The 26384-nt window shown below is 42.0% G+C and overlaps 1 protein-coding gene across 7 annotated transcripts in view; it reads left to right on the plus strand.

Moving 5' to 3' along the window:
• The first annotated feature begins 8388 nt into the window (after positions 1-8388).
• LOC130402672 (ubiquitin-associated protein 2-like) overlaps positions 8389-26384 on the plus strand; it is a 78955-nt gene continuing 60959 nt past the window's right edge. For 6 of the 7 annotated variants that reach the window (XM_056606973.1, XM_056606972.1, XM_056606971.1 and 3 more), the window contains exons 1-11: positions 8389-8496; positions 9897-10029; positions 10728-10805; positions 10913-11023; positions 13514-13664; positions 15234-15314; positions 19058-19121; positions 19412-19503; positions 20020-20069; positions 20205-20266; positions 20469-20700. In XM_056606973.1, the coding sequence (XP_056462948.1) occupies positions 9940-10029; positions 10728-10805; positions 10913-11023; positions 13514-13664; positions 15234-15314; positions 19058-19121; positions 19412-19503; positions 20020-20069; positions 20205-20266; positions 20469-20700 (1011 nt within the window). In that variant the 5' untranslated portion in view covers positions 8389-8496; positions 9897-9939. The other variant, XM_056606970.1, reaches the window with a different exon arrangement.

A 26384-nucleotide genomic window follows, 5' to 3' on the forward strand; every position in this document is an offset into this window, starting at 1 on the left:
GCCACAAGGCAAAGCTCTCGATCTACCGGTCGATCTTCGTTCCTATCCTCACCTATGGTCATGAGGGTTGGGTGATGACCGAAAGGACGAGATCGCGGGTACAAGCGGCCGAGATGAGTTTTCTCAGAAGGGTGGCTGGCGTCTCCCTTAGGGATAGGGTGAGAAGCTCAGCCATCCGTGAGGAACTCGGATTAGAGCCGCTGCTCCTTTACTTAGAAAGGAGTCAGCTGAGGTGGTTCGGGCATCTGGCAAGGATGCCCACTGGGCGCCTCCCTTGGGAGGTGTTTCAGGCACGTCCAGTGGGGAGGAGACCTCGGGGAAGACCCAGGACTAGGTGGAGAGATTATATCTCAACACTGGCCTGGGAACGCCTCGGGATCCCCCCGTCAGAGCTGGTCAATGTGGCCCGGGAAAGGGAAGTCTGGGGCCCCCTGCTTGAGCTGCTCCCCCCGCAACCCGACCCCGGATAAGCGGATGACGATGAGGATGAGGTCTCGGAAAATACAGCAGCATATTATTGTAATTACCAATAAAGCAATTTTCCCTTCCACATGCAGAGTTATATTGACGTTAAGTGGGATAATAGAACGCCGGTCATTATCTGGAAAATAATCCCAGACAGGGCGAACCGGACACCGATTCGAAACGGAGGTGCTTCGATAATTTATTATTTATTTTCGATAATTGGCGGCTACTAGCCAAACGAAAAAATAACTTCAGAAGGTGTTACAATTTATTTGTTACCAACTTACCATACGTAGTGTTGATCAGCAGAGAAATAGTTAGCCAAAGTCGTTGACGTCGCTTAGCAACCGAAGAAGCTGGCGTTGTTGTGAAGGGCCCATGCAAGTGAACGGAGCGTTCCACGGCATTGAGAAGAGCCGTGTCATAATAGCCCATATTTACGTCCTATATCAGATAAAGTCGGCTCTCTTGCTGCGCAAAATATATGTTTAAAAAATCAGAACATTAAGATAAATGTAGTTGTCACACAAGCTATTTTGGATTTTTGTAATATGGAATTATTTCAGGGGGGGAAATGCCGTGAATAAATGTATGCACAGTGCGTTCAGGATTAGGACTGATATATATGTCGGCCTAGGCTTAATAAATTGTCTTTTAATATCTTTAGCATTCATATTATTGCAATCTATTCTTTTCGTAGGCTACTCTGCGGTTGGCCTTGATGGGGAGATATTTTAACCCTTTTTAACTCCATTTTCCTCCGACATTCCTGCATCTCCCCCTGCGTCATAGCCCGTTTCAGCACAATGTCAGTGGACAGGTACAATCCTACGATCGCCGTTAGTGCAGCGAATGCGCGTTCACGTTAAGAGGAGTTTCGGGAAACGCGACAAAGAAATGATCGATGGTTCGAAAGATCCATCGGGAGAATGATCTTACGAGCGAAGATCCATCGTTATCGGGAAACGGGGCCCTGGGCGATTTTGTGGGCTATCACAAAGTTGGTTCTGATCGCTGCATCTCTGGCTGCATGCAGCTTTGTAAAACAGCCTTGTTGTTTTTCTAGCTTAGCTAGTAAATCTGTGGATGTTTTTTATTATCATGTAATCTTTCGCGGGCCGGTCAGAATCATCCTGCGGGCCGTACAATGCCCAGGGGTCTCATTTATAACCATTGCGTACGCACAAAACGGGGCTGAAATTGGCGTACGTGACTTTCCACGCCAAGGTTGTGATCTATAAAAAAACAACTTGACGGGAAGATGCCTACGCATGGTTTGGAGGAAAAGGAGAATTGGCGACACAGATGGTGTGGTGGTGAACTGAAGTCAGACAGAGGAATTGTAGAGTGAGAAGAACGATTATGTTTTATCATCGCCCTTCATAAATTTAATTTCAACCCGTATCATGCGTTAAATCTATGTAATCAGAATGATTTAAGTCTACTGAGTTATTTCTCAGTTATAACTCCAGAAACATCTCCGTAGAATAGAAATAAAAAAAAATTCTCTGTATTTAATCCCGTCACTCCATACTCTCCACTGACGGCGCGACTGCATGGAATAAAGCATCTGTCCAACATGTGTCAATAACATAGTATTTTCATGTGACACTGTAAACACATAATCAAATGTCAATTCAATCCCAAGTGTGGAAAACCAAGCCACACTCCTCATCACAATCGTTGTCCGTTACTCTTGATGCCTTCATGACAAATCAGGCATTAAAAAGGGGTTATGTTCAAGAACATTTTACGTGGGTGATTACAAACTGATTATCCAAGGTGTTCTCTGTCAGTCTTATTACCGTAACCACAGAGGTGAGCGCCGTGGTAATGCTGCACCATAGGCACTTCTGGCGGACCATGAAAATGGCAGGATTCGGAGGGATAGGGTCTTTACGGACCATAACGATTTATTGGTACATAAAAATATGTACCTTTATGCAGGGCCGTGCAGCGACCCTTTGAGGGGCAGGGGCTCAAATTCAAAAAAGGGCACATGCAAAAACCACTACTGTCAGAGACACTGAGACAGAGTAGACATGAAACGGATTTGCCATGTCCAGTGGCGGCTGGTGATCAAAAATGTTGGTTTGGCACAGTAATAGACTGGGGGTCTGTTACTGTGGGGGGTCTGTACCGGGATGACGTGCCCGGTACAAATTTGGCACCCGGTACAAATATGGTGTGACAGCGCCCTGGCGCCCTCTATTGACCCACCGCCACTGGCCATGTCATGTGGCCACGTAGTTACTACAGAGTAGCCTATACAGATTCAATATAACAATGTATGCTTGCCCTTTGCAATTTCAAAAGGTTTCCCAGATAGGTTTGCTGGTAGGCAATAGAAAATAAACCGAGTGGTAGCCACTTTCACAGTCAGTTAAAACGATGCTTGTTGAAAAGCTTTTGCTGGCAAACATAGGCCTATACTTCAAAATGACGCTACAAAACGAGAACTGTTACAGTTTATTTAGCATTATCAACTTAATGGTTTTGGAAACAACTGTCTGTGTGTGTCTGACTCTGTAGTGATCTTACCCTGCATTGTACCGTCTCTTAAAACAACAAGCGCATCGCGCAGGCAGGCAAAGGTGAAAAGTCACGTTGATAGCCTATGACGTCACCCAGCGGCAGCTGCGCACTGAGCGCCGGTAAACGAGGCTACAAAGTACAAACTTTACTTCTAGATTATTACTTTTAGACATTTTTATTCTCGAATAATTTATTCACATGTTAATGTTAAATTTTTCATGTGTAATTTTACAAAGCATTGAAAATTTAAATGACCACTCAAAAGGGCACTTTGGTCCTTCAGAGGGAAAAGGGCAGGGGCTCGGGCACCCATAGCCCCCCCCTTCTGCACGTGCCTGCCTTTATGTCAGACCACTTCTTTTTTAATTCTGGGACTGTGCGCTCCGTGCTACTGACAGAGTTCACTGCTGCAGCCACTCACTCTGCTTTTTGTTGTTGGCGATCCCAATCCCGTGACCGCCGAACAAAACTACTTTTCGGGCCTCCATCTCACCCACAAGTGTCTCCACTTCAACCTCTGTGAAATTCATAAGTCATAATACTTGCATCTGAGTCTGTTCTATATGCAGATCGCATTCATGAGGTCATTTGCATTGACCATTTATGGTTAAAAAGGGGCGTGTACAGGGCGGAATGTGAAGCTGATTCAGCTGCGCACACTTGTACGCACTCTGGCCCTAATTTATCAAACGAGCGTACGACAGAAAACGTGCGTAAAATGGACGTACGCTCATTTCAACGTTGAGCTTGGCATTTATCAATTTGAACGTGAGCGCAGGCTGCGATGAAATCTCACGTCAGGTCTGAGCTCGTGTACGCAAGTTTTTTTGGCGCAACATACGGGTATTTCAATGATGAATAGTGCAGCACAAGTAGCCCATGTTCAACATCTGTATTAATTACTAAATAAATTGGAATTAGCCCAGCCGTTCAAACAATTACAATCAAGTCAGGCCTAATTAAAAACAGTATTGCTATGAAAATAATTAGAATGTGACAGGTGAAATGTTTATTCAGCTGTCTATATTAACAGGAGCTTTGCCAAATAGGTGGTCGTGTCTCAGCGATGGCAGATCTGGCTCTGTTAAGGACCTCAACGCACAGACGAGAGTTTTTCGAGACCGGGCCGATTTTTTTAAGGAGGGCGATGAATGGCTCTTGAGTCGTTTTCGTCTCCCAAGGCATCTCCTGATGGAGCTATGCAATGCTTTGGAGCCACAGTTAAGGCGAGAAAGTAGGCGATCAAACGCAATACCTGTGCAGGTTTGCTCTACCTTGGGATTTTTGGCCACCGGGATCTTGCAGCGGGAGATCGGGGACAGGTCTGCTATTTCCCAGCCAAGTATTAGCCGAACCATGCCAGCAGTTTTGGCAGCTATAATGTCCCTCTCCGAACGTTATATTAAATTCCCATATAATAACGATCAGCAAACTGGAATCAAACGGATTTTATGCTATTGCTAGGTTTCCAAATGTGATTGGTGCGGTTGATTGTACCCATGTGCGTATGAACCATCTATTAATGATTACGCGTACATCAACCGCAAAAGCTACCATTCAGTTAATGTTCAGATTATTTGCGATGCCAGAATGTCAATCCTGAACATGGTAGCCCGATGGCCTGGGGGGCACGCACGATTCTTTTATTTTCCAAAATAGCAACGTTGGGCATCGTCTACATCAGGGCGCACTACATGGTCAGAGACTCAGAGTCATCTCGGTGAGTTACGCTGCAGTCGCACTGCACCGGCCTCCTCCCGTTTCTTGCTTGGCCGGCTTCACAGCCGCAACACATTTTTTGGTGCTGAGCTTCATGTCGGACCATTTTTTCTTCACCTTATTCGGAATTAAATAACTTTAACGGAATGCAAACAATAGCATATATGTGAAATGTTTTAAGATGGATAACAGAAGTTGTACATTTAATTTATTATTTAATTAATTTAATTAACAAACCTCTTCCGTAGCCCAACGAACATTGGAAACACTATTCACTGCAACAGTTATTTCCTTCCATATAGCATTCTTTTGCTGGCCTTTAATGCCAGCTATAGGCTACCAAATAAAACCAGACGGTTCGCATCCACCAGTGACCCGAGCGTCTCCATTTGGGTCTCGGAAAAATTCCTCTATTTTACCGTTGGACGTTTCTCCATGTCGTAAAAGTTAGGGGCGAGACTTCTGAAGACGTGCTTTTATATGGGCGTGTTACGTTAATTACGATCGATCTCAGCCGCCGTATTTATCAACCCCAAGGGCCTCATGTACTAAGGTTGCGTACGCACAAAAACGTGGCGTACGTCCTTTTCCACGCTCACGTTCAGAAGTACAAAACGTGAAATGACCGTAAAAATATGCGGTCCCTACGCCAGCTCCAGAGCTGTCGTACGCACGTTTCTACAGCTATTGGCCCTCATTTATCAAACGAACGTAGAAATGAGCGCAAATCTGAACGCATGATTCATCTTACGATAGGACCCACGTGAGATTTACGAAACCTTCGTATCACACCAATCCCAGCGTACGAAGGATCTTGCGTTGATAAATACGGCGGCTGAGATCGATCGTAATGAACGTGACACGCCCATATAAAAGCACGTCTTCAGAAGTCTCGCCCCCAACTTTTACGACATGGAGAAACGTCCAACGGTAAAATAGAGGAATTTTTCCGAGACCCAAATGGAGACGCTCGGGTCACTGGTGGATGCGAACCGTCTGGTTTTATTTGGCAGCCTAAAAGCTGGCAATAAAGGCCAGCAAAAGAATGCTATATGGAAGGAAATAACTGTTGCAGTGAATATTGTTTCCAATGTTCGTCGGGCTACGGAAGAGGTTTGTTAATTAAATTAATTAAATAATAAATTAAATGTACAACTTCTGTTATCCAGCTTAAAACATTTCACATATATGCTATTGTTTGCATTCCGTTAAAGTTATTTAATTCCGAATAAGGTGAGGAAAAAATGGTCCGACATGAAGCTCATCACCAAAAAACGTGTTGCGGCTGTGAAGCCGGCCAAGCAAGAAACGGGAGGAGGCCGGTGCAGTGCGACTGCAGCGTAACTCACCGAGATGACTCTGACCATGTAGTGCGCCCTGATGTAGACGATGCCCAACGTTGCTATTTTGGAAAATAAAAGAATCGTGCGTGCCCCCAGGCCATCGGGCTACCATGTTCAGGATTGACATTCTGGCATCGCAAATAATCTGAACATTAACCGAATGGTAGCTTTTGCGGTTGATGTACGCGTAATCATTAATAGATGGTGGCTTCATACGCACATGGGTACAATCAACCGCACCAATCACATTTGGAAACCTAGCAATAGCATAAAAATCCCGTTTGATTCCAGTTTGCTGATCGTTAGTGTATGGGAATTTAATATAACGTTCAGAGAGGGACCGTATAGCTGCCAAAACTGCTGGCATGGTTCGGCTAATACTTGGCTGGGAAATACCAGACCTGTCCCCGATCTCCCGCTGAAAGGTCCCGGTGGCCAAAAACCCCAAGGTAGAGCACACCTGCACTGGCACAGGTATTGCGTTTGATCGCCTAGTTTCTCGCCTTAACTGTGGCTCCAAATCATTGCATAGCTCCATCAGGAGATGCCTTGGGAGACGAAAACGACTCAAGAGCCATTCATCGCTCTCCATAAAAAAATCGGCGCGGTCTCGAAAAACTCTCTCTCGTCTTAGACGTGCGTTGAGGTCCTCTAACAGAGCCAGATCTGCCATCGCTGCGACTCGACCACCTATTTGGCAAAGCTCCTGTAGACAGCTGAATAAACATTTCACCTGTCACATTCTAATTATTTTCATAGCAATACTGTTTTTAATTAGGGCTGACTTGATTGTAATTGTTTGAACGGCTGGGCTAATTCCAATTTATTTAGTACAGATGTGCAACATGGGCTACTTGTGCTGCACTATTCATCAGTGAAATACCCGTGTGTTGCGCCAAAAAAACTTGCGTACACGAGCTCAGACCTGACGTGAGATTTCATCGCAGCCTGCGCTCACGTTCAAATTGATAAATGCCAAGCTCAACGTTGAAATGAGCGTAGATCCATTTTACGCACGTTTTCTGTCGTACGCTCGTTTGATAAATGAGGGCCATTGTTCCTTTGGCGACACTTAGAGGTGACGCTGGGAAACTGGGAAAAAAGGTGAAAACAATGACTCAGAGTGATTTGCACATCCGAGACACACTAATGAACAATTAACACACCTTGCAATTATATGGGTGGCTATAAAAGCATGCGCAATGGATGAAGAAAATTGTTTTAAAAATGGCTGCGTTAGCGTTGTTAGAGGACATCGCAAATGGTCAAATCCGAAGGGCGCTGGAGACGCCGGGGCCGACGGAGCAATCCGTGCCCTCTCCTTGCTTGGTCTATTCAAAATAAAAAATTGAAGTTATAAACACGTGTCAAAGTCTTTAATATCCTGGCATCTTTACGCACGACTTATGTGTATTGCAAGCAGCCAATTGTATGACCAGTATAATTACAGCATTTATGACTTCAGCATATTTACCTTGGGGATGATCGGTGTCCCCTTCATGGGCTCCCACCACTCCGGTGAGAGCTGTGTCACCGATCAAAACGGCCACTCTCAAATCGAAGGGGGAGAGTTCCCCCACTCCCGTCCCCCCACTCCCGTCCCCCCACTCCCGTCCGGCCCCACCTGTTGCGGTCACGCTTCGGCGGTGGGCAGAAACCCTCCGCTTCACCTCCACCTTGAGGTCTGACCACTTTTTTTAATTTCAGAGTGTGTGCGCTGCTGAGACCCCACTGCATTGACGGCCTCGCAAACACACTCCCACTCACTTCTCTTTTGTTTTGCATTTATCCCTGTTGACAGGGTTCCAATAGCATATGCTTGCGCATTTCTACCTCGTGGAGCAAAATCTCGAGCTCAGACTCCGTGAAGTTTCGTTTTTTGCCTCTGTTCATTGTGCTACGCTGGGATTGGTGTGATACGAAGGTTTCGTAAATCTCACGTGGGTCCTATCGTAAGATGAATCATGCGTTCAGATTTGCGCTCATTTCTACGTTCGTTTGATAAATGAGGGCCTCTGTGATTTATAAAGAAAATATTGCGTACGGTGTGAGTACGCAGGGTTTGATAAATCTGAATATTTTTTGGCGCACGCAAAACTTGGCTTTTGGGCGTACGTACACTTTTAGTAGCGATCCCACGCACAGTTTTATAAAAGAGTCATAGAATATCCGGGAAATAGACAGATTTGAAATGTTTACGCTCGTGAACGGGGCAGCGCCAAATCGCCTGTTCTGCTAGACGGGTTTTGATTGGCCCGACCACTCTCTCGACGACCTGTCCTGCTATACGGGTGCTGATTGGCCCGTCCGCTCTCTTGACGAGCTGTCCTGCTAGACGGGTTCTGAATGGCTCTTCCGCTCTCTCGACGTTAAACAACGGCGCGGTTGGTCACGTGACGGCATCTGCTGCTGGCTGAGCGAAGCGTGTTAGCAGGTATGAACATATACTATTTTAAACGATAATATATCGGCCTTTTATTAACGTGAACGATAACTTCTTTGATACATTTTAAATATGAAAAATAAAACCAACTGTTTTGTTATTGGTGCATCTTAAGTTTCCATACGTTTTTGTAGAGTTTCCTAGCTAGCCATGGTAGCTTAGCGGCGTATTGTCGAACGGCCCGCACACATGCACACACAGGGGAATGAGCTATCAACGTAGCACTGACAGGCCATCCGTTCCTTGATCACTTTTTTGTGAAACAGCTAAACACACGCAACAATCTTCGTAGCATAGATCAAATTGTGGTATAAACGGCGAGAGAAATTGTTTTTGAACGTGCTTATGTATTTTTAGGCGTTTCGGTACAGTTTTAACTATAATATTCAAACTAACGTTTGTAGGCTGTTGCTAACTTTAGCTAAAGACGTTAGCATTATATTAGCTACTGAGTCACACAAAGGAGTCCTCCTTGTTTAATCTTAATTATTATGTTTAGGTTAATCGTCCGTTTAGTTGTCTGCTGTTTCCAGTTAGTAACTTGGTGGGGATTGTGATTATCCGCGGTTCATTAAAAAAGGTCAGTAGATAGTCTGTTTGTTATTTACTAGGCACAATGTTGAACAAAGACAAACAACTAGCCAACATGAAGCTAACATAAGCCTGCTAGTAATGGTCGTCTGTCGGACCAACTAATGCGAATATATTCGCGTATCCCAGCAAGCTATTCTCGGGAGTTTGTAGTGGGTAAACTTTGTTGGCAAGCAAAGCTCAACAAAGTCTGTTAAAGCTGAGGTAAATGTGGTCTATCTAGTTTTAGATAACACTTTGGTTATTTGACTTCCCACAGGCAGTAATTCGCTATCTGAACACCCAAAATATCCAACAATAACTTGGCGGTGATGTAATGTACATAAATACATTTGTGCCATAGTCGTGTGTACGTTTGCGTTGCCACGCTACGAACAACTGCGTCACACCTAGTGAGAGACACGCATTGACCAGTGTCTACCTCATTTGGCCCACAACACCATACACGTAAAGCTCAGTGGTTGATAAAGGTGCTCGTCGAAATATTTATCTGGGTCTTTTGGGGTGAACGTTTTCATGTGTTTTACTGTGTGAGAGAAGGAGGGAGGTAAGAGGGTGTAAATTGACACCACATTGGCCCCTCTTGAATGTCTAAATTTAACCAGTGGTAGTGCGACAGATGGGGTTCTAGTCTTGCATGAAGCCGTCTTGTGTATTCTTAATGCAGTAAAGGCCTTCAGTCAGACATGTTACTAGTTCTTGGGATAAAGTTAGAAAACGATATAATATAGCAGTGAATCGATTTTATATTGCATATCACTATTGGTAATTTTATATTTTCTGTCTTGTCTCCCTCCTAGATTTTTTCTATTTTGTACATACATTGTTCTGTATATACTGTATATGATGACTTCAGTGGTGAGCAGTCCTGCCCGGGCCACGCGGGAAAGAACACTGCCCACCAGCACACAAACCACACAGAAGCAAATCCAGGTGACTGAAAAGCGCATATCTGCACGTCTATGTCATTGTCTTTGGTAGGGCTGCTCGATTATGGAAAATAAATCATAATCACGATTATTTTGGTCAATATTGAAATCAGTTATTCAAACGATTATTTTTGAGTTTGATAACATGATGTATTTATTCAGCTCGTCTTTCCCCAAAAAAACGAACTGAGAACTTTGCAATATCACAAAATGGTCAAAATAGAAAATGTTCAAATCTAAAATAATGTACAGATACGTATCCAGCTGTTCTGAACTTTCTATAAAACATTTTATGAAAATTCGATAAATCGACCAGCCCTATTCTTTAGTGCAGTGGTTGAAAGTCAAAGCCCCTATTGTGAGTCTGTTAAAGATGGCTTTATTATAAACTTTTTTTCAAACAATTGACTAAGATAGGAAATGTAATCAAGCCTTGTGTGTAGAAAGGGTAGAAATAACTGTTATTGCATGCACAGCTGACTTTTCTGAATTTGAAGGCATTTTTGTTTTTGTTTCTGGTTATAAATAGTCTGCGCTATCTCCAAAAGCATAGTTCTGTATTAATTTTTTACTACCGATTGAGTATATGCAACTGGTTGGTTATTAATACTGCCTTTATTTAATTGATGTGAATGCAATGCGTGTATATATTCTTGCATAAATATCCCCCCTTTAATAATCAGTAAACACTTTTATTTCTAGGCTACGGCAGATCAGATTCGTCTAGCCCAGGTAACCTTTGAAAAAAAGGATGCAGACTTTGAGGACAAGGTCAAACAGGTAATTGGGTTTAAAAAATATATTTTTTAGTTTTGACGTATTTGGTACTACTTGAAAGTACCTGTTCAATTACACTTTTGTTGACTTTGCATTGACTTGTACAACAGCTGAGTGAAGTGAGTGGGAAGACCCAAGATGAGTGTGGGATAGCCCTCCACGACTGCAATGACGATGTCAACAGAGCCATCAACTTCCTCCTGGAGAGCCCCTCAGACACAGTAAGAGGTCCAAATCTACACATATACACATGCGTTTGTTTGGTACCTACCAACATATTTTCCAACATGCCTACACAAGCTCTTATTCTTACGGTGTGGCATTCTTTTTCAGGTTCTAGAAATTATGGGAAATATAAGCTATTCATAGTACCAAGTATTTAGGTGAGTGCTGCATTCAGCGCTCAACTATTGTTCTTTCTTTCTTTCTTTCTTTCTTTCTTTCTTTCTTTCTTTCTTTCTTTCTTTCTTTCTTTCTTTCTTTCTTTCTTTCTTTCTTTCTTTACAAACTTTGGGACCTATCTCCTTCCTAAATTTTTCACCTAAAGGCTCCAATTAAATTTTAAAATATTCAGAATAGCTTAGAATCGCACGCTTTTCAGATTTTTAAAATATTTTATACTTTTTAGGATATTCTAATTTTCAAATCAGTCAAAGGGATGACGGCAGAGCCGTCCTCTGGTACTTCAACTGTTTAAGACGTAACTAAATCAATTTTTACCTTCGTTCAAACCATTTAACAAATCTACACACTTGTATCTTCAATAATATCCAAACGGAATTTCCATATCATTTAAACTTTATTCAGAATCACAGTTTTAGTTCATACCGGCTTTGTTTTCAGTTGGTCTCATTGATTTACGTTGACGCTGGAGCGTGATGATGTTCAGCAGTGTTGACAGATTGGGCGGTTTCTCCAGCCAGATTGGGCTGCTTTTAATCACGCACCGGCTCGCTATTCTCTCCCACACACGCACAAACATGCACACGCACCCCCCCCCCCCCAGCAGTGCGGGGCGATACATTTGACCTTTCAGATTCTTCTATTCATTTTACATTTCTCCATTTTTAGCAATGCGCTTCATTCAGCTGTCACTTTATTTGTTTCCAACCATTTACATTTCTTTAATGGTGTGCATCTTTACATTGTTTACTCCATTTAGACTTTTTTACTTTTGTTCGAATCTCTTCACTGGATTTAAGTCTTAATCTTATGTGGCTTTATTAAAAAATATTTTCAAACTCAATTTGTACTACAGCACTCACCGCATTTTCTGCAGGAAATGCATTTTCTAGTTTTATTTGTTCTCATGATGAAACGTTAAACGTTATGTTTGACTGTCATGAGTCCTTGGATGATCTCCTCAATTACCGTATTTTCCGCACTATAAGGCGCACTTAAAAGCCTTTAATTTAATTGTATTTTCTCCTTATAATATATAAAAGGAGCGAATCAAGCCTGCACGCTGTATACAAACATTCAGTCACGAGGAGATTCAACCTTTTAAATTGAGCATAAATACTTTTTAATGTACGGTTAGTAATTACATTTATCAAGGGGCTTTATTTAAAGCTACAAAAAGAATACAAATAAAATAATCAATAATCAACGCAACTCTGACGTCCCCCAGCTGGTGGGGGGCTAATGCCATAATCGTTTGCGTTTCAACACGAATCCTAACACGAAACCGCATAAGTCTGGATAGATTTGAAACCACCTCCGAGGGTGGTTTCAGAAACGTGCGGTTTCGGGCACCGGATTCGACTGCTCCGTCTGAACGGTCGGCTGATACGCACAAGACTTGTGCGGTTTCACCAAAAAATCGGCTTCGTGGGGACGGGGCCGTAGAAGGGGAACACGTGTTCACCAAGTCGGGGAGACGGCGCCGGGCGACTTACGCCACTATTTGACAATCGATTGTGGATGCCTGGCCTGGGCTGATATATCAGTCTCAACTGTGGTCCAAGCTTTCACGAAAGCAGGAATAATCACTGAACTGCCAGGCAACAGAAGCGACACTGACTCGGATAATGACGAGAGGGAGGCATGTTGGATGCCCGGCTCGTACTCGACTACTCGTACTCGCCCAACTGTTCAATTCGGACACTGAAGAAGAAGAATTCGAGGGATTCGTGGACAGGGAATGAACTGAAAAAGTGAGCTTTACGTGTTATACGTAACTGAACAATGTTGAGTTATGCACTAACGTTTGTATTAGCGGTATCAGACTGTTTCTTTTACGTGTTTACAACTGAACAAGGCTGGGAGATATTGTTATTATGCACATTAACGTTTGAACATCGTTACCATGGGAGTGAACAAAGTTGTCGGAACGCTTAATAAAGTTTGACTTTATCTGACTGTTTTGTTGACATTCCCTTTAGCACAGCTCGGTCTAGTCGATGCATAACGCAACCCCAGTCAAAGGTTTGACTGCAGTATCTTCTATTCTATGTGCCTTATAATCCGGTGCGCCCCATCGATGATAAAGTTCTAAAATAGGCCATTCATTGAAGGTGTGCCTTATAGTGCGGAAAATACGGTACATATGCAGATATTTCATCCATCCATCCATTTTATGAGCTTGGGGTCCCACACAACCAACCAGGGTATCTAGGATATTATAAATTATTTCACTGAGAAAGCATGGCTGCATTCATGTGTGTGTGTGTGTGTGTGTGTGTGTGTGTGTATGTGTGTGTGTGTGTCAGACCTCCTGGGAGACGGTGGGGAAGAGGCGTAGTGTGGGGAAGGAGGCAGGGCCCTCTGAGATCAAGGAGAGGAGGGGAGGAGAGCGGGAGGCCAGCCGTGTTCGTGGTGGAGCCAACAGGAGGGGTCGGGGCATCAGCAGAGGACGTGACGGTAATTACGCTGGGAGGGCTGGTGTCTCCAAAGGTTTCCTGGATAAACATTAATTATTGAGATGTTTTGCGTTGAAATGCAAAGCTGACGACGAGTGAAAGAGCGTTTCTATATTTGGCATATTAATATTCTTTAAGAAAAGTTTTTTGCCTTTACAATTGTCTATATTTTAGACTGATGTACTTCCACAATGTTAACACAAGTAATTATTGATAAACTAACATCGTGGAAATTGTGTATTTAAAATTAATGTTTTGAATTTTTTTTTTAACGTTTAACTTTTTCAACTTTTTTCAACTCATACTTGTGCTTTTTGCTGCAGTTGCACAAAATATTACAGTATAAGTATCCTTTATTAGTTTCAAACATTATAACATGACTCGGTTAAATAAGTTAAGTACAGTCATAAGTTTACGTTACTTTGCCATTGAGCACTACATTTAATCAATGTCAGCGATTGCCCTCTTTAGGCATTATGTCTTTTAGCCATGTACATTTACGGTATTAGCCAGAAGCAGCTCTATGTGACTGTTTTCCCCACACAAGCTTGTACATTATACATGCTATGTAAACAATGATTAACAATATTAAGAACCTTTATCGTTAACGACGGCTCTTGGGGAATTATCTACGCTACAGAAATATCATTTTATGAACAAAGGAATCAGTCTCACAGTTGGAAACGACGTCTGTATGGAGATGTGCATCAGCCGCAACACATTCAATTATTGTATTTTGATTTGTGGAGGTATTTAAAAATTAATTAATAATTAGTTATATTAATCAAGCAGTTGAGAACGGTCAGATTAATCTGGTTTTTAAAGTATTGAAGGCATTTAAATGGACATGGAGGTGGTGATGTCAATTTCAAGCACATATCTCAACACTGATCTGTGGAATTGCCAATACCGAACCTCTGAACTTAATACAAACCTGTCCAGTCTAAAATGTAGTCTCAAAAGCCTTACTTATGATCTATTTTAGTCGATACTTGGTGCAGATGCTGACACATGCTTTACATAGCCTGCCTGCACATGACATAATTCAGGCAACGCCTGATTTTAACATATTTAGGTGTGTCGATGTTTGGAAAGACCTTCCGAAATGTGCATTCAGACCAGCCCTCCTTTCCAGTTAATTGTTTACTTGCGTCCATTTTTTGTAGAACATTGTTCTTCATGGTTAAGGAAGGGTTAACGAGTGTCATTATGGTCAGAGTTTTGGGACCATTTACAAAAAAAGTAAAAAGATAAATAAATAAAAAAGCATGGAAGCTTTGAATTGTATTCATATTTGCAAGTTTTCATCCCTTGTAGCTCTGTTAGGAAATGCGACTCTCCTAGCAAGGCCTTGTGTCTGTACAGTATGTGTGCGTTACATAGTGTTGAATCGTTATTGGATGCTGAAGACTCATTTGGTTCCCCATGGTTATATTTAACACTAAATAAGTAATTGAATTAAATTGACCATTGCGTTGTAAGTGCGAAGGTTGCTCATAAACACGCCTTTTTTTTTTCAAATGTATGTGATTTTGCGCTTTCTCTAATATATTTCTTTGTGTGGTTTCAGGTCGGTCAGAGGAGAACGGCTTTGAGGTGGTGGCTCCTGGGGAGAGAGAGGGCGAACGTGGTCGTAGGGGGCGCGGTAGAGGTGAGACTCCATGCTGAAACATGCAACTGGATTCATGTCAATTATGGCACACAATTATGGCACTCCTGACCATCCATGGAAGGAGGAATCCCCTACTATAATGCGTTCCTTCTCAAGATTTCTTCCTTGCTGATTTAAGGGAGTTAAACCCCCCCCTTTGGGTAAAGGGGGGGGTTTAATAAATATTTGGCCTGTTAAGCCCTTTCAAGCCTACTGTAATGGTAATTAAGGGCTATACAATTTAAATGAATTGTATGAATACCTTGTTTATTCATATCTTTGGGAGAGACTGAATATTGAACAGATTCAAGCCAATGTATTGCTAAGCAATCCTGCAGTTGGAGTGAAATACTAGTCCGGATAGATGTACAGGGGTTACACCAGTCTGTTGGCGATTTATTTGTACTATGAGAAATCATCTTCCAGAAATACTAATTAGCTTTTATTTATGTATTGTACTTAGGCCTGTCACGATAACAAATTTTTCTGGGCGATTAATTGCCCCAGGAATTATTGCGATAAGCGATAATATTGCAGTTTTTCAACTAATATAATGATAAAGTACACCCCTTCGAAGATCAATAAACCTTTATTTTTAAAGAACACTGGAACTGGACGTCTGGAAGACATTTAAAATATCCAGAATAAATTAACAAAACAACCAAAAACAATCTATTATTAACAAAAAATACTCTTGAATAAAAACCAAACACCACCAAAAACAATAAATAAAATTGAAACACTAAATAAAAAGGATGTAAACACGATTGCGCCAGGACTCCGCCTCCCACACAGACAATGCAACAAGATAGTAGCCGCGTTTACATGGCACATCTGATCCGCATAGATTTCTATGCGGCATAGATCTGTTCCTAAAATGTGTTCCGAATGTAGGCTACTGTATACATGGCAGTAACAAAAGTGTCCGTTCTGTCTCTCGCGCACACCTGACACATCTCTGGACCGGCGGCGACATAATGGATGTCTTATCACTATCGGGGATTTTAAATTTGATTTTAATGAAAGCACAGCAGGAGAGAGCTTTTCTCTGCCGGCTCCTTCAATTAAGAAGGAGGAGGACAGCGCAGCAACGTCAATTTCTCGTCAGATCTTTATATTTACCTTAAGCTCCGCCGCAAACAAGAGGAATTTGGATGCGAGTCTGCAGCCAAGACTGGTGGGAGAGAGTGATCTTACAGGAATTTAGTGACCAGGAATCCTCAAAGGTCCATTTGCAAACTACTGCAGCTGCCATCTCTCTAAGTTAAGAAGTATTTTAACGTTCAGCCTGCAAAAGTACTACTAGTAGCCTACTCATTTACAGTTACCTCCGACGCGCGCGGACACTACGATACGCGAACACGTCATTAATAAACACCCATGTCCCGTCGCTTAGCAACCGGACACGCTTACCGGACTACTTTTACGGAGTGATAACAAAGACGTGAATCAGGCAATAAATCCACTTTCCTTGACAGCGGTGAAGTTCGGTGTGCTTAAAAGTACCGACGGAGCTCAGTGGACCAATTGCGAACTACTGCGGCTGCTCCAAGTTAAACCCCAATCTATTCGGAATAAGTGCATACATGGCGATTAAAACGGACTACACCACCTCTTCTATTCGGCATAGAATCTATGCCGAACAGATAATTGTATTCCGAATGAGGCGTATACATGATCATTTTCTGTTCCGCATAGAAATCTATGCGGAACAGATGTGTCTATGTCAACGCGGCTACTGACACTTGACGAGGGGGTTTACTCGTTGTGCCCTGTAATTATGAGCCGGAGCCCGATTTCAACCCGACATTTTTTACTTGGGCTGGCCTACCCTGCTAAATATATATAATATATATACATATATATAATGCATAGAACGCCGGTCACTATCGGGAAAATACGCCCCGACAGGGCGAACAGGCGACCGACGCGCAGCGGAGGTGTCTTGCTTCACCCTGAAGGGGCTTATTTTAGATAATGACCGGCGACGTTCTATACTACATCATCCCGCTTATTACAAGGCTACTTGCCAAGACGAAAAAATAACTTCACATGGTGTGTCTTTTTACTCGTTTTAATTTATTCGTTAGCAGCATTCGTAGCGTTGATCAGCAGAGAAATAGTCCTTCAAAGACGTTGACGTTGGTTAGAAAACGAAGACGCTGGGGTTGACAAGTTACCGGACTATCTATGCAAGTGAACGGAGCGTTCGACGGCATTGAGAAGACCCGTGTAATAAAGGCCTATAATATTTGTGTTTATGGCATAGATTTCTTCTCAGATTAGGCCAATAAAGCAATGATTTAAAAAAAAAAAAGAGTGCGAATGGAAATTATTGCGGCCGGCAAAAAATTATCGCTCATTTTAATTTATCGCGCAATTAATTGATTTATTGCATATCGCGACAGGCCTAATTGTACTATACGTTAATGCAGTCTGCTAATGTATATTTAACATTTGTAAAAGGTGTGGTCCCCTGCCCCAGCTGACCACTTATTGGTGAGAAAACTGGAACATGTGTGGACTGCTGCAGCTGCCTTTGATGCAATTGGCCCCAAAGGAGGGTCAAGAGTATTAAAGGAAAATGCAGTAGAACCAGAGCAATGTCGACCATTATTAGGGCCCTATGAAATCCGCGATAACGAAAACGCGGACGGAATCACGGAATTGGACAATAAAAACAGAATCAACAGATAATTATTATTATTATTTTTATTATTTTATTAAGCAGGAATTGTATTAAAAGTATTAAAAGTAACAAAGTTACAATTTAAAACGGGCCTGTCTTAGTAAATAACTGATTTCCAGCAGCTTCCTGTTCTTCAGCACATATAACATGCAACGGGGACAAGGCACATCAGACGTCACATTTACAATATGCAGCGGAATGCAGCGGAATTCGCCATTATTTTGGTGGAATTCAGTTTCGAGGGAAAAGGGAAACAACACGGGTGACATTAACGTCACTGAATGTTTAGCAGTCACTCGCACAACAATGTTAAAAAAAAATCCCCGGTCCACCACGCAAACAATAGGTCACGCTCCTAACAAGAAGCCGAAGAAGACCCCAAATTCAGAGCCGAACAATATCCAAAACACTTCTATCACTCAGGTGTTTTGTAGAATATGTCAACATACTATCGATTGGAAACGAAAAGATACGTGCGATGACCACTTGAAGTCCAAAATCCATATGAAAAACAATGAACGCCGTAGCCAGGGCACGCCCCTTCAAACAACAATTTGAGTTTATAAAAAGAGTTTATAAGCACTTTAATATTTATGTCATGTTTTTATTTGAAGCACTAAAAACAGTGCAATGTTGTGATGTGATGATTAATAAATGTAGTCTTCTATCTGATTAAATTGTATTCGTTCGCACTTATTTGACACTCGTTCTGATGATTTTAAGTGTAAAAACGGAATTAATGAAAATTAAAACGGAATTCGGAAAAAAATAAAACGGATTTCATATGGCCCTACATTATGATCAGGCGTGGACGGTTAAGCCAGAGTCATGGATATGGTTGGCAAACGGATAAATTTGTGTCTAACCGACTTGGATTGTGTATGAGACGCCCTTTGTTGGCCTTGTATTCTACTATGCTGGGTAAACACTGGAGGATAATCAACCCCATTTCCCCCTTCCGTCAGTATCACTTTGTTGGCCCCCAACCCTATTTCCCTCCTACATTAACCCATATGTCCTCAATTCAAAGTGCTTGGTTTGTGAATCATCTCAGGAGTCGGAGTGCGTGGTAGAGGCAGAGGCGCTGTCGGCTACAGGTTCTCGTCTCAGGGAATGGGGTGAGCATCTCTTAATGAACTGCATACTGTACAGGCACTGTTGGTTACAGATTCTTGTCCCAGGGATTGGGGTGAGCATCTCTTTATTGAATTGCGTAATGGGAAAGGAGGTGATGTCATTTTCAAGCACATATCTGAATTGTTCTGTGGAATTACCATTACTGAACTTCTTAACTAAATAAAATCACTAAGCTGATGCAGTGGGAATGCAAACTTCTTGCCTGAATTACTTGCCCCATCCATGCATCCCACGTTTTATGTATCCTTCCTTCCCATTGTGTCCTCTGCAGGACCTTCAACCCGGCGGACTACACGGCTAATTCTGGGGGTGTTCGCAAGGAAACGTGGGACACTGACGGCAACGACGGTGCTGAGGGAACTGGTAAGATAACTACGGCTACAGCAATATCATTTTATGAACGAATGAATCTCACAGTTGGAAAATATGTTGTCTGTATGGTGATGTGCATCACACAACAATTAAAAATTATTGTGTATTATTGAGTTTTTTAGAAATGTAATTAATAATTAAAGTAATTAATCAAGCAGTTGAGAACTGAGATTAGTCTGGTTTTAGAAAGTATTGAAATGTATTTTAATGGACAAGGAGATGATGATGTCTTTTTCAAGCACATATCTGAACACTGATCTGTGGAACTACCATTACTGAACCTCTGAACTAAATAAAATTCCTGTCCTGTCTAATCTGAAGATAAGCCTTTTTCAAAGCCAATTCTTTTGGAATGGGAATATCTCTCAAACTAACGCTTCTACGGAGAGTGTCATTGACCGGCTTGGGTTTGAACGGTGGTTGCCTTTAGACCTCCTGCTGAATGACTAGAAAAAAATTGTTTCATGCCTTTATGAACTAACCAAGGTTAACTTCGATTTACTCTAGCTTGGAGAGGAACTCTGGAAGACTGGGCTTCAGAAGACTGGAACGAAGATGTAATGCACAATGATACTATCATGCATAAACATATGCTATCTTTTTCCTCTTATCTTTGTGCCCATGTTATTGTGTTATGATTTATTTACTGTACAGGGTTTTGACATGTGTTTTAATGACTCACCCTTTATCAGTTGTCTGAGACCAAAGTGTTCACAGCGTCCTCCGCTCCAGAAAACATCACCCCTGGACACGGGTAAGAGGAATTCATGTTAATCAACACAAAAATATGTTGTGTTTTGAGTGAAAATTACAAACTAATAGTCTAGGAGTCTTCTGTCATGCAGCATGGCTTAAGATGCACACACCATTTAAGGTGTAGTCCACGCATGTGAACAGTAGATGGGATAAAACGAGTTTGTGTGGCGTTGCCATTCAAGGCTTTGTTGGCTCCGCAGCGTGGACCTCTCCAGCCTGATGGCCAAGACGGGAGTGGCGGGAGCCTCCGTGGAGTCTGACCTGGGGGCTATGGTGGACGCGCCCGTCGACGGTTTGGGCCAAAGCCTGGTGTTCACCAATTCCCACCACAACGGACGCACTGCTACACACAGCTACGCTCACGCCGCCGCCAACAGTAGCAGCTACGCCCACGCTGCCTCTGCCAACACCTCCTATGCACATGCTTCTCTGGTGAGTATAGGCATTCTTGGTTTCACTGGCAAAGCCCCTTGCAAAAACATATCTCCATGAATCCAAGCCACGAAGAAATAAGCAGGCATTGGTATCGTGATTTTAACTACTGAAAAGGGTTAGAAAAAAAAGACAAATTCAGGACACTTCATTATTTCTAATATCAAAGCTGCAAACTTGTCGCTTTTCGGCGACAATCGCCGTTTTCTTGGTCAATTTGGTCATTCACGTGAATCGCGTAGAACCGGAGAGTTTTGTTTTGGGGGGAGGGGGGGGTCCAGAATTGCGAAAAATTATTGGATCATTCTTATAATTGACATTTCTCTGGGCCAATCGGAATCTCAGCACTTGCTTCAGAATCTTTCTTATAATTGACATTTCTCTGGGCCAATCGGAATCTTGAAGCACACGGCGCCAACTGAGCTCGCCATTGGATGAGACGGTCGCCTGGCTACCGCGCATGCGCATCCGCATGCGCATGCGCATCCGCATGCGCATGCGCATGCATGCGGCCAAACAACGCAAGAGAGCTTGCGAAACACTCGTCCAGAGGGGTGTTCCACGAACGGAGGTTTAACAAACACTGAGTTAACGCTGAACTCTAGGTTGATTTACCCTGTTCCGACTAACCCAGAGTTTTCGGTTCCACAGCAGCGGTTATGCATTAGTTCAATCAACTCGGGGTTGGTTAACACAGGGTTGTGCTCGTCCACGCCAAACCTAAAAAGACGTGATGTATCGATCATGGAAACCCTGATCGAAATGGCGAAACAGGCCGCTTATTTCCATGAAATGGAACTTCAGGTTCTCCTGGAGAGCTATGACGAGGAGAAGGACATTATCACAAGAAAAGGGAACGCTAAAGCCTCTGCAACCCGGAGAACCAAAGCCTGGCAGCGGATCGCTGACCGCGTAAATGCGTTAGTTACACGTAAAAAGCATGATCCTTAATATTTGAGCCATGAATATATAAATATCCCAGTTAAGCATTCTTAAAGATCCTACCACACAACCCCTTTCTTCTAAGAAACTATGTACTCCGATGGCTTCCAAGCGGTCAGCGGATCAAGTATAAAAATGAAGTATAAAAAACATACAAACTGGTAAGCTTTTCCCACCATCGTATTGGTATGAATTTAAATAAGCCATTTCTTTAAGCCAATCGTGAAAAGGCCGACAGTCGGCAGACTGGATCTGGCCCTCAAATTGTCTTGACCCCGGTGGAGGAGCTGTTAATAAAGATAAATTCAGGGCGCCCTGGCATGGAGGGGGTACCTGGAGGTACCTACCTCCTCAGACAGTCCGGGGCCATACCCCACTGGTTGAATGTAAGTTTTTGTGTTTTCTTGTATCTTAGATTTTTTTTGCCTTCGAAGTAACGCATGCAAGCCATGTGCTTGCCACAGCGCATACTATTCCAAATGTTTATTTTTTTGGTAACTGGGTAGAAAACCTAAAAGTGACAATTCATCAACTTCACAGATCAAGATGGATTAGTGCGTGTAACGATCAAACATTCTCCAGTGGATGCAAGTCCGTTAGGACTATTTTATACTTCGTGTTGTAAGTGCCTCTCGGCATAGTACTCAGGCGATATTGCTCTTTGTATGATAGGAGGCCGATACAAATCTTGGATGGGTCATCTGAAAGGACTGAGATGTGCTCAGCATCTCCAACATTATAGCCTTGATAAAACTACCATTTGCAAAAAACGGAGGGCTACGCAAATAGTCTGGAATGAACTGACATACCGTGATCCTTTTGGAACGGAAAACCTAGGGTTACAGCAAACCCTGGGTTAACTTACCCGGTTATGTGATAAAACCAGCTTTGTGGAACACCCCACAGGCTAAGAGACAAAAAAAGAAAATGGTGACAGTTGTAAATAAAATATTTTTTATAAGCCTCAAGGATGTTTTGACATTGATTTTTGGTAAAGTATGCTGAGTTTTGTCAAGTCACGCTCAGACTAGTGTAATTTGTATATTACAATCAAAAAAATATCCCCCTGTGACAGTCACCTTTTTTCCTCTGAGGAGTTTGCAGGTCTGTAATATGTAGCCTTCTAAAATTAATGCTACTTTTTAATAGATAAGGAGGTGACGATGTCATTTTCAAGCACATATCTGAACAATGATCTGTGAAATTAACAATACGGAACCTCTTAGGGATGTCCCGATCCTGATCCCCGGATCGGATCGGGCCCGATACTGGGTTTTTAAGGTAAATCGGGATCGGCCGATCTCGTTCAATTTCATGGCCGATACATATTTATCTATCCATATTTTTTCTATAGATATATATATATGTGTGGAAATTGAGTTGAATGAGATACAATTTCGCACGTTGAGCACACAGTGGTGTGACTCGTTTATTGAGTTTGAGAAACCAGGAAATCAAAACGTGCTGCAAGTAAACGAATCCCGCATCGGGCTCTGACATCATGAGACGCTCGTAATCCTTAAAGGGACAGCGATCCCTGAACCACCAAGACAGTAAACGACATGCCTAACACAGTGGAAAGAACAACACATAACAAAATACTGTAGGTGAATAATGTTACACACGCGAGCGCACACGCACACACGCGCGCACACGCACACACGGGTTGACACTAAGGTTTCAAAAGCACTTGCCCATCGGGCAAGTACAGGTCAGGTTCAACTTGCCCGAATGTGATGTTCACTTGCCCAAATTATAATCAGAATCGTGAACAGGCCTCTTTTTGCCAGGCACGCGGCCTGGTTTTGGGGGGGCTCAGAAAAGTCATCCTAGCTCAGACTGAAGCTGAATGTTAGCTTCCACACATGTTGTCTTTAAAAAATAACAAACTTCTCTTTGTTTACTTATTTATTGAGCGGTCACATCGTGCCATGAAGTGATTTCAGTCCATGACTTTAATGTCAGAGGTAGTAGCAAAGATATGTGTTTTTTAACTTTCACGTTTCTTGTAGCTCTAACTGAATAATCACAATCGCGTTTCTAGTAGTGTTGTCAGTCAAGATACTGGATTTTCTAACTGACACTATACCTGGAAAAATATCGATATTCTATACCATTTTCAGGGGAAACGTTTTTTTCAGGAAAGAACATACCCAAAGTAAATAGAGTATATCTCCACAACTGCAAGGGCGATAATAATAATAATAATACATTTAATTTAGAGGCGCCTTTCAAGACACCCAAGGTCACCTTACATAGCATATAGTCATTATACATTTTTTAAAAAACAAGACATTGTGGAAAAATAAAATAAATAAATAAATAAACATAAGCAATAAGAAATAAATAAAACAAAAACGAGACAAAACAAAACAAAGAAAAAAAGAAAAAAAAAGAAAATCAAAACAGTAATGACAGATAATGTCATCTTTGTGCCAAAAGGATTGTTGTGAAAGTGAAATATGCAATGGGGATGATACTTGGTTAAAGTGAATAAAGCCATGGAACACAGCATAAGTGGAAGATAACATTTCCCCCTGAAATAATTATCAGTTGGTCGTTATCAGTTGGGAGCGATGTATTACTATGAGACACAAATAAAGGTAGATATCTTACCATTTTGACACTTGACACCTCTATTTAAAGTTCAGGGCAAATATATTCGAATGCACCAAGCCAAACACTCGCAAATAAACATATGGCCACTAGATTGCACTGAAGAATATGTTTTCTGATTGAAGGCCATTTACCAATTTCCTAAGAATCCTTCTCTTATTCATTGATTGAAAACACCATGTTTAGTTGCAAAATTTGGCCCAGACACTGGGTTATCTGTTTATGGTGGTTATTCGACCAGAATCAACTTTGTGGACAAAAATCACAAAGGTAAGTTGTTATTTGCGAGTTTTAGTCACAGAATGATATGGTTTGGACTGTTGGAATAAGTGGAGGCTCGGCTTTCATGTAATGTATAGTTTGAGGGTCCAACTTCGTGAAAAAGATCGCTATTGCTGTGCATGTGCACAGTTATGAAACCCAAAACCGTGTTCTTGCATAGGACTTTCCTTGGTAATTTGCCTCAATCCAAAGTACTTCCAAACTGCACTACTCCATCACTACTCCATTTTCCTTCAACCTAAACCGTTCGCGGAGGTGCTGCACTTGCGATGCTAGCTTTGTTGGCTAACCTTTAGCTAACACCTTCGAATCACGGCCAGAGAACGCACAGCGAGTGACGAAGGCGGGGCTATATTCGCACTGAAGCAATGCGTGTCTGTTAACTCGCTTTCCGAGAGAAGAGAAGACAGCGCGCTGATCAATTGCAAATACTTCTATTGTGTTTTGCGGGAAAAAACATTTCAATAAATAGCCTTTATATTAACATCCACCCAAAATCCACTTGCCCGTTCGGGCAACCAGAAATCAATCTCAACTTGCCAATATATGACTTTTGGTTGCCCCGGGCAAGCGTGCGCGTGCGTGTGTGTGTGGTTGACGCGAAACTATTTTCAAACACTTCCTTGTTCGGACCCATCACATGACTGAACTAACCAATCAGAAGCTAGAATTAAGACTGAGGTAAACGTGAGGGAATCAGAGAGGCAGATTCAACAGAATATCCTGACTGTTAAATATGTATAATAATTGTGTGACATAAATATGTGAATGATTAACTGACTAAACATTGTAAGTACATTTCTAGAAAAATTAACTCCAATATAAATGATATTAATTTATTCTACATCTTTCAAATATTTAACTTCTAAACCTTGCATTATTATGGATTATTCCACGGCTCTTCTCAATGCTGGCTGAACAAACCATCCCAAGGTCAGAGAATCCTCTACACTACTGGCGGGCACATGCTACACAGCGACCCGCACTGGCTGATACAGCCACAAAGTTTCTATGTGCACCTTGTACATCGGTGGACAGTGAGAGACTGTTTAGTGCAGTGCTAATGTCCTTGATGAGAAAAGGAACCGGTTGTCAGCCGAGATGGTGCAGATGTTGATTTTCATTAAACAAAACCTGCACTGAACTGAAGAAGTCAGTGCAGTAGATTAAGATGGAGGAAATAAGAAGCTCTATTACACTATTATTACCCACCCACATTGTAAAAAATAAGCTTACTTGAAAAAAGGGTGGAAACTTGTTGCCTCAAATAAGTTAAGTAACCAAAACTTTACTTTATGTTGATAATCACGATTATTTTGGTCAATATTGAAATCACGATTATTCAAACGATTATTTTTGAGTTTGGAAGCATGATGTATTCATTCAGTACGTCTCTCCCAAAAAAACACCGTTACCGAGACCTTTCAAATTTCGCCTTAAAAAATATGCAAAATGGGAAAATGTTAAAATCTAAAATAATGTAATTATGTATCCAGCTGTTCTGCACTTTCTATAAAACTTAAAAAAAAAAAAAAAAGATTTCGATTATATTAGTTTTGTGATCGTTTGACGCTAAAATCGAAATCACGATCAATACAGCAGTTTATTCTGGATAAAAAGGCAGATATGCTTATCTTCCTTCAAAAAGACTTGGGGCCGTTTTGCAGCTCCGCTACATGTACTATATCCCTTTTCCATGTTGGTGCCTATTGATAATGCAGTGTCATTATACAAATCCAGCCAATGTTAATGCCGGGTTTCGGTACCCTTACTTGGAAATGCGTGTACGGACAACTTCCTACCGTCTCAAACTTCCCCATCACTTCAAACTTTAAGATGCCCTG

This window comes from Gadus chalcogrammus, chromosome 13, assembly GCF_026213295.1.
Source record: "Gadus chalcogrammus isolate NIFS_2021 chromosome 13, NIFS_Gcha_1.0, whole genome shotgun sequence".
NCBI lineage: Eukaryota > Metazoa > Chordata > Actinopteri > Gadiformes > Gadidae > Gadus > Gadus chalcogrammus.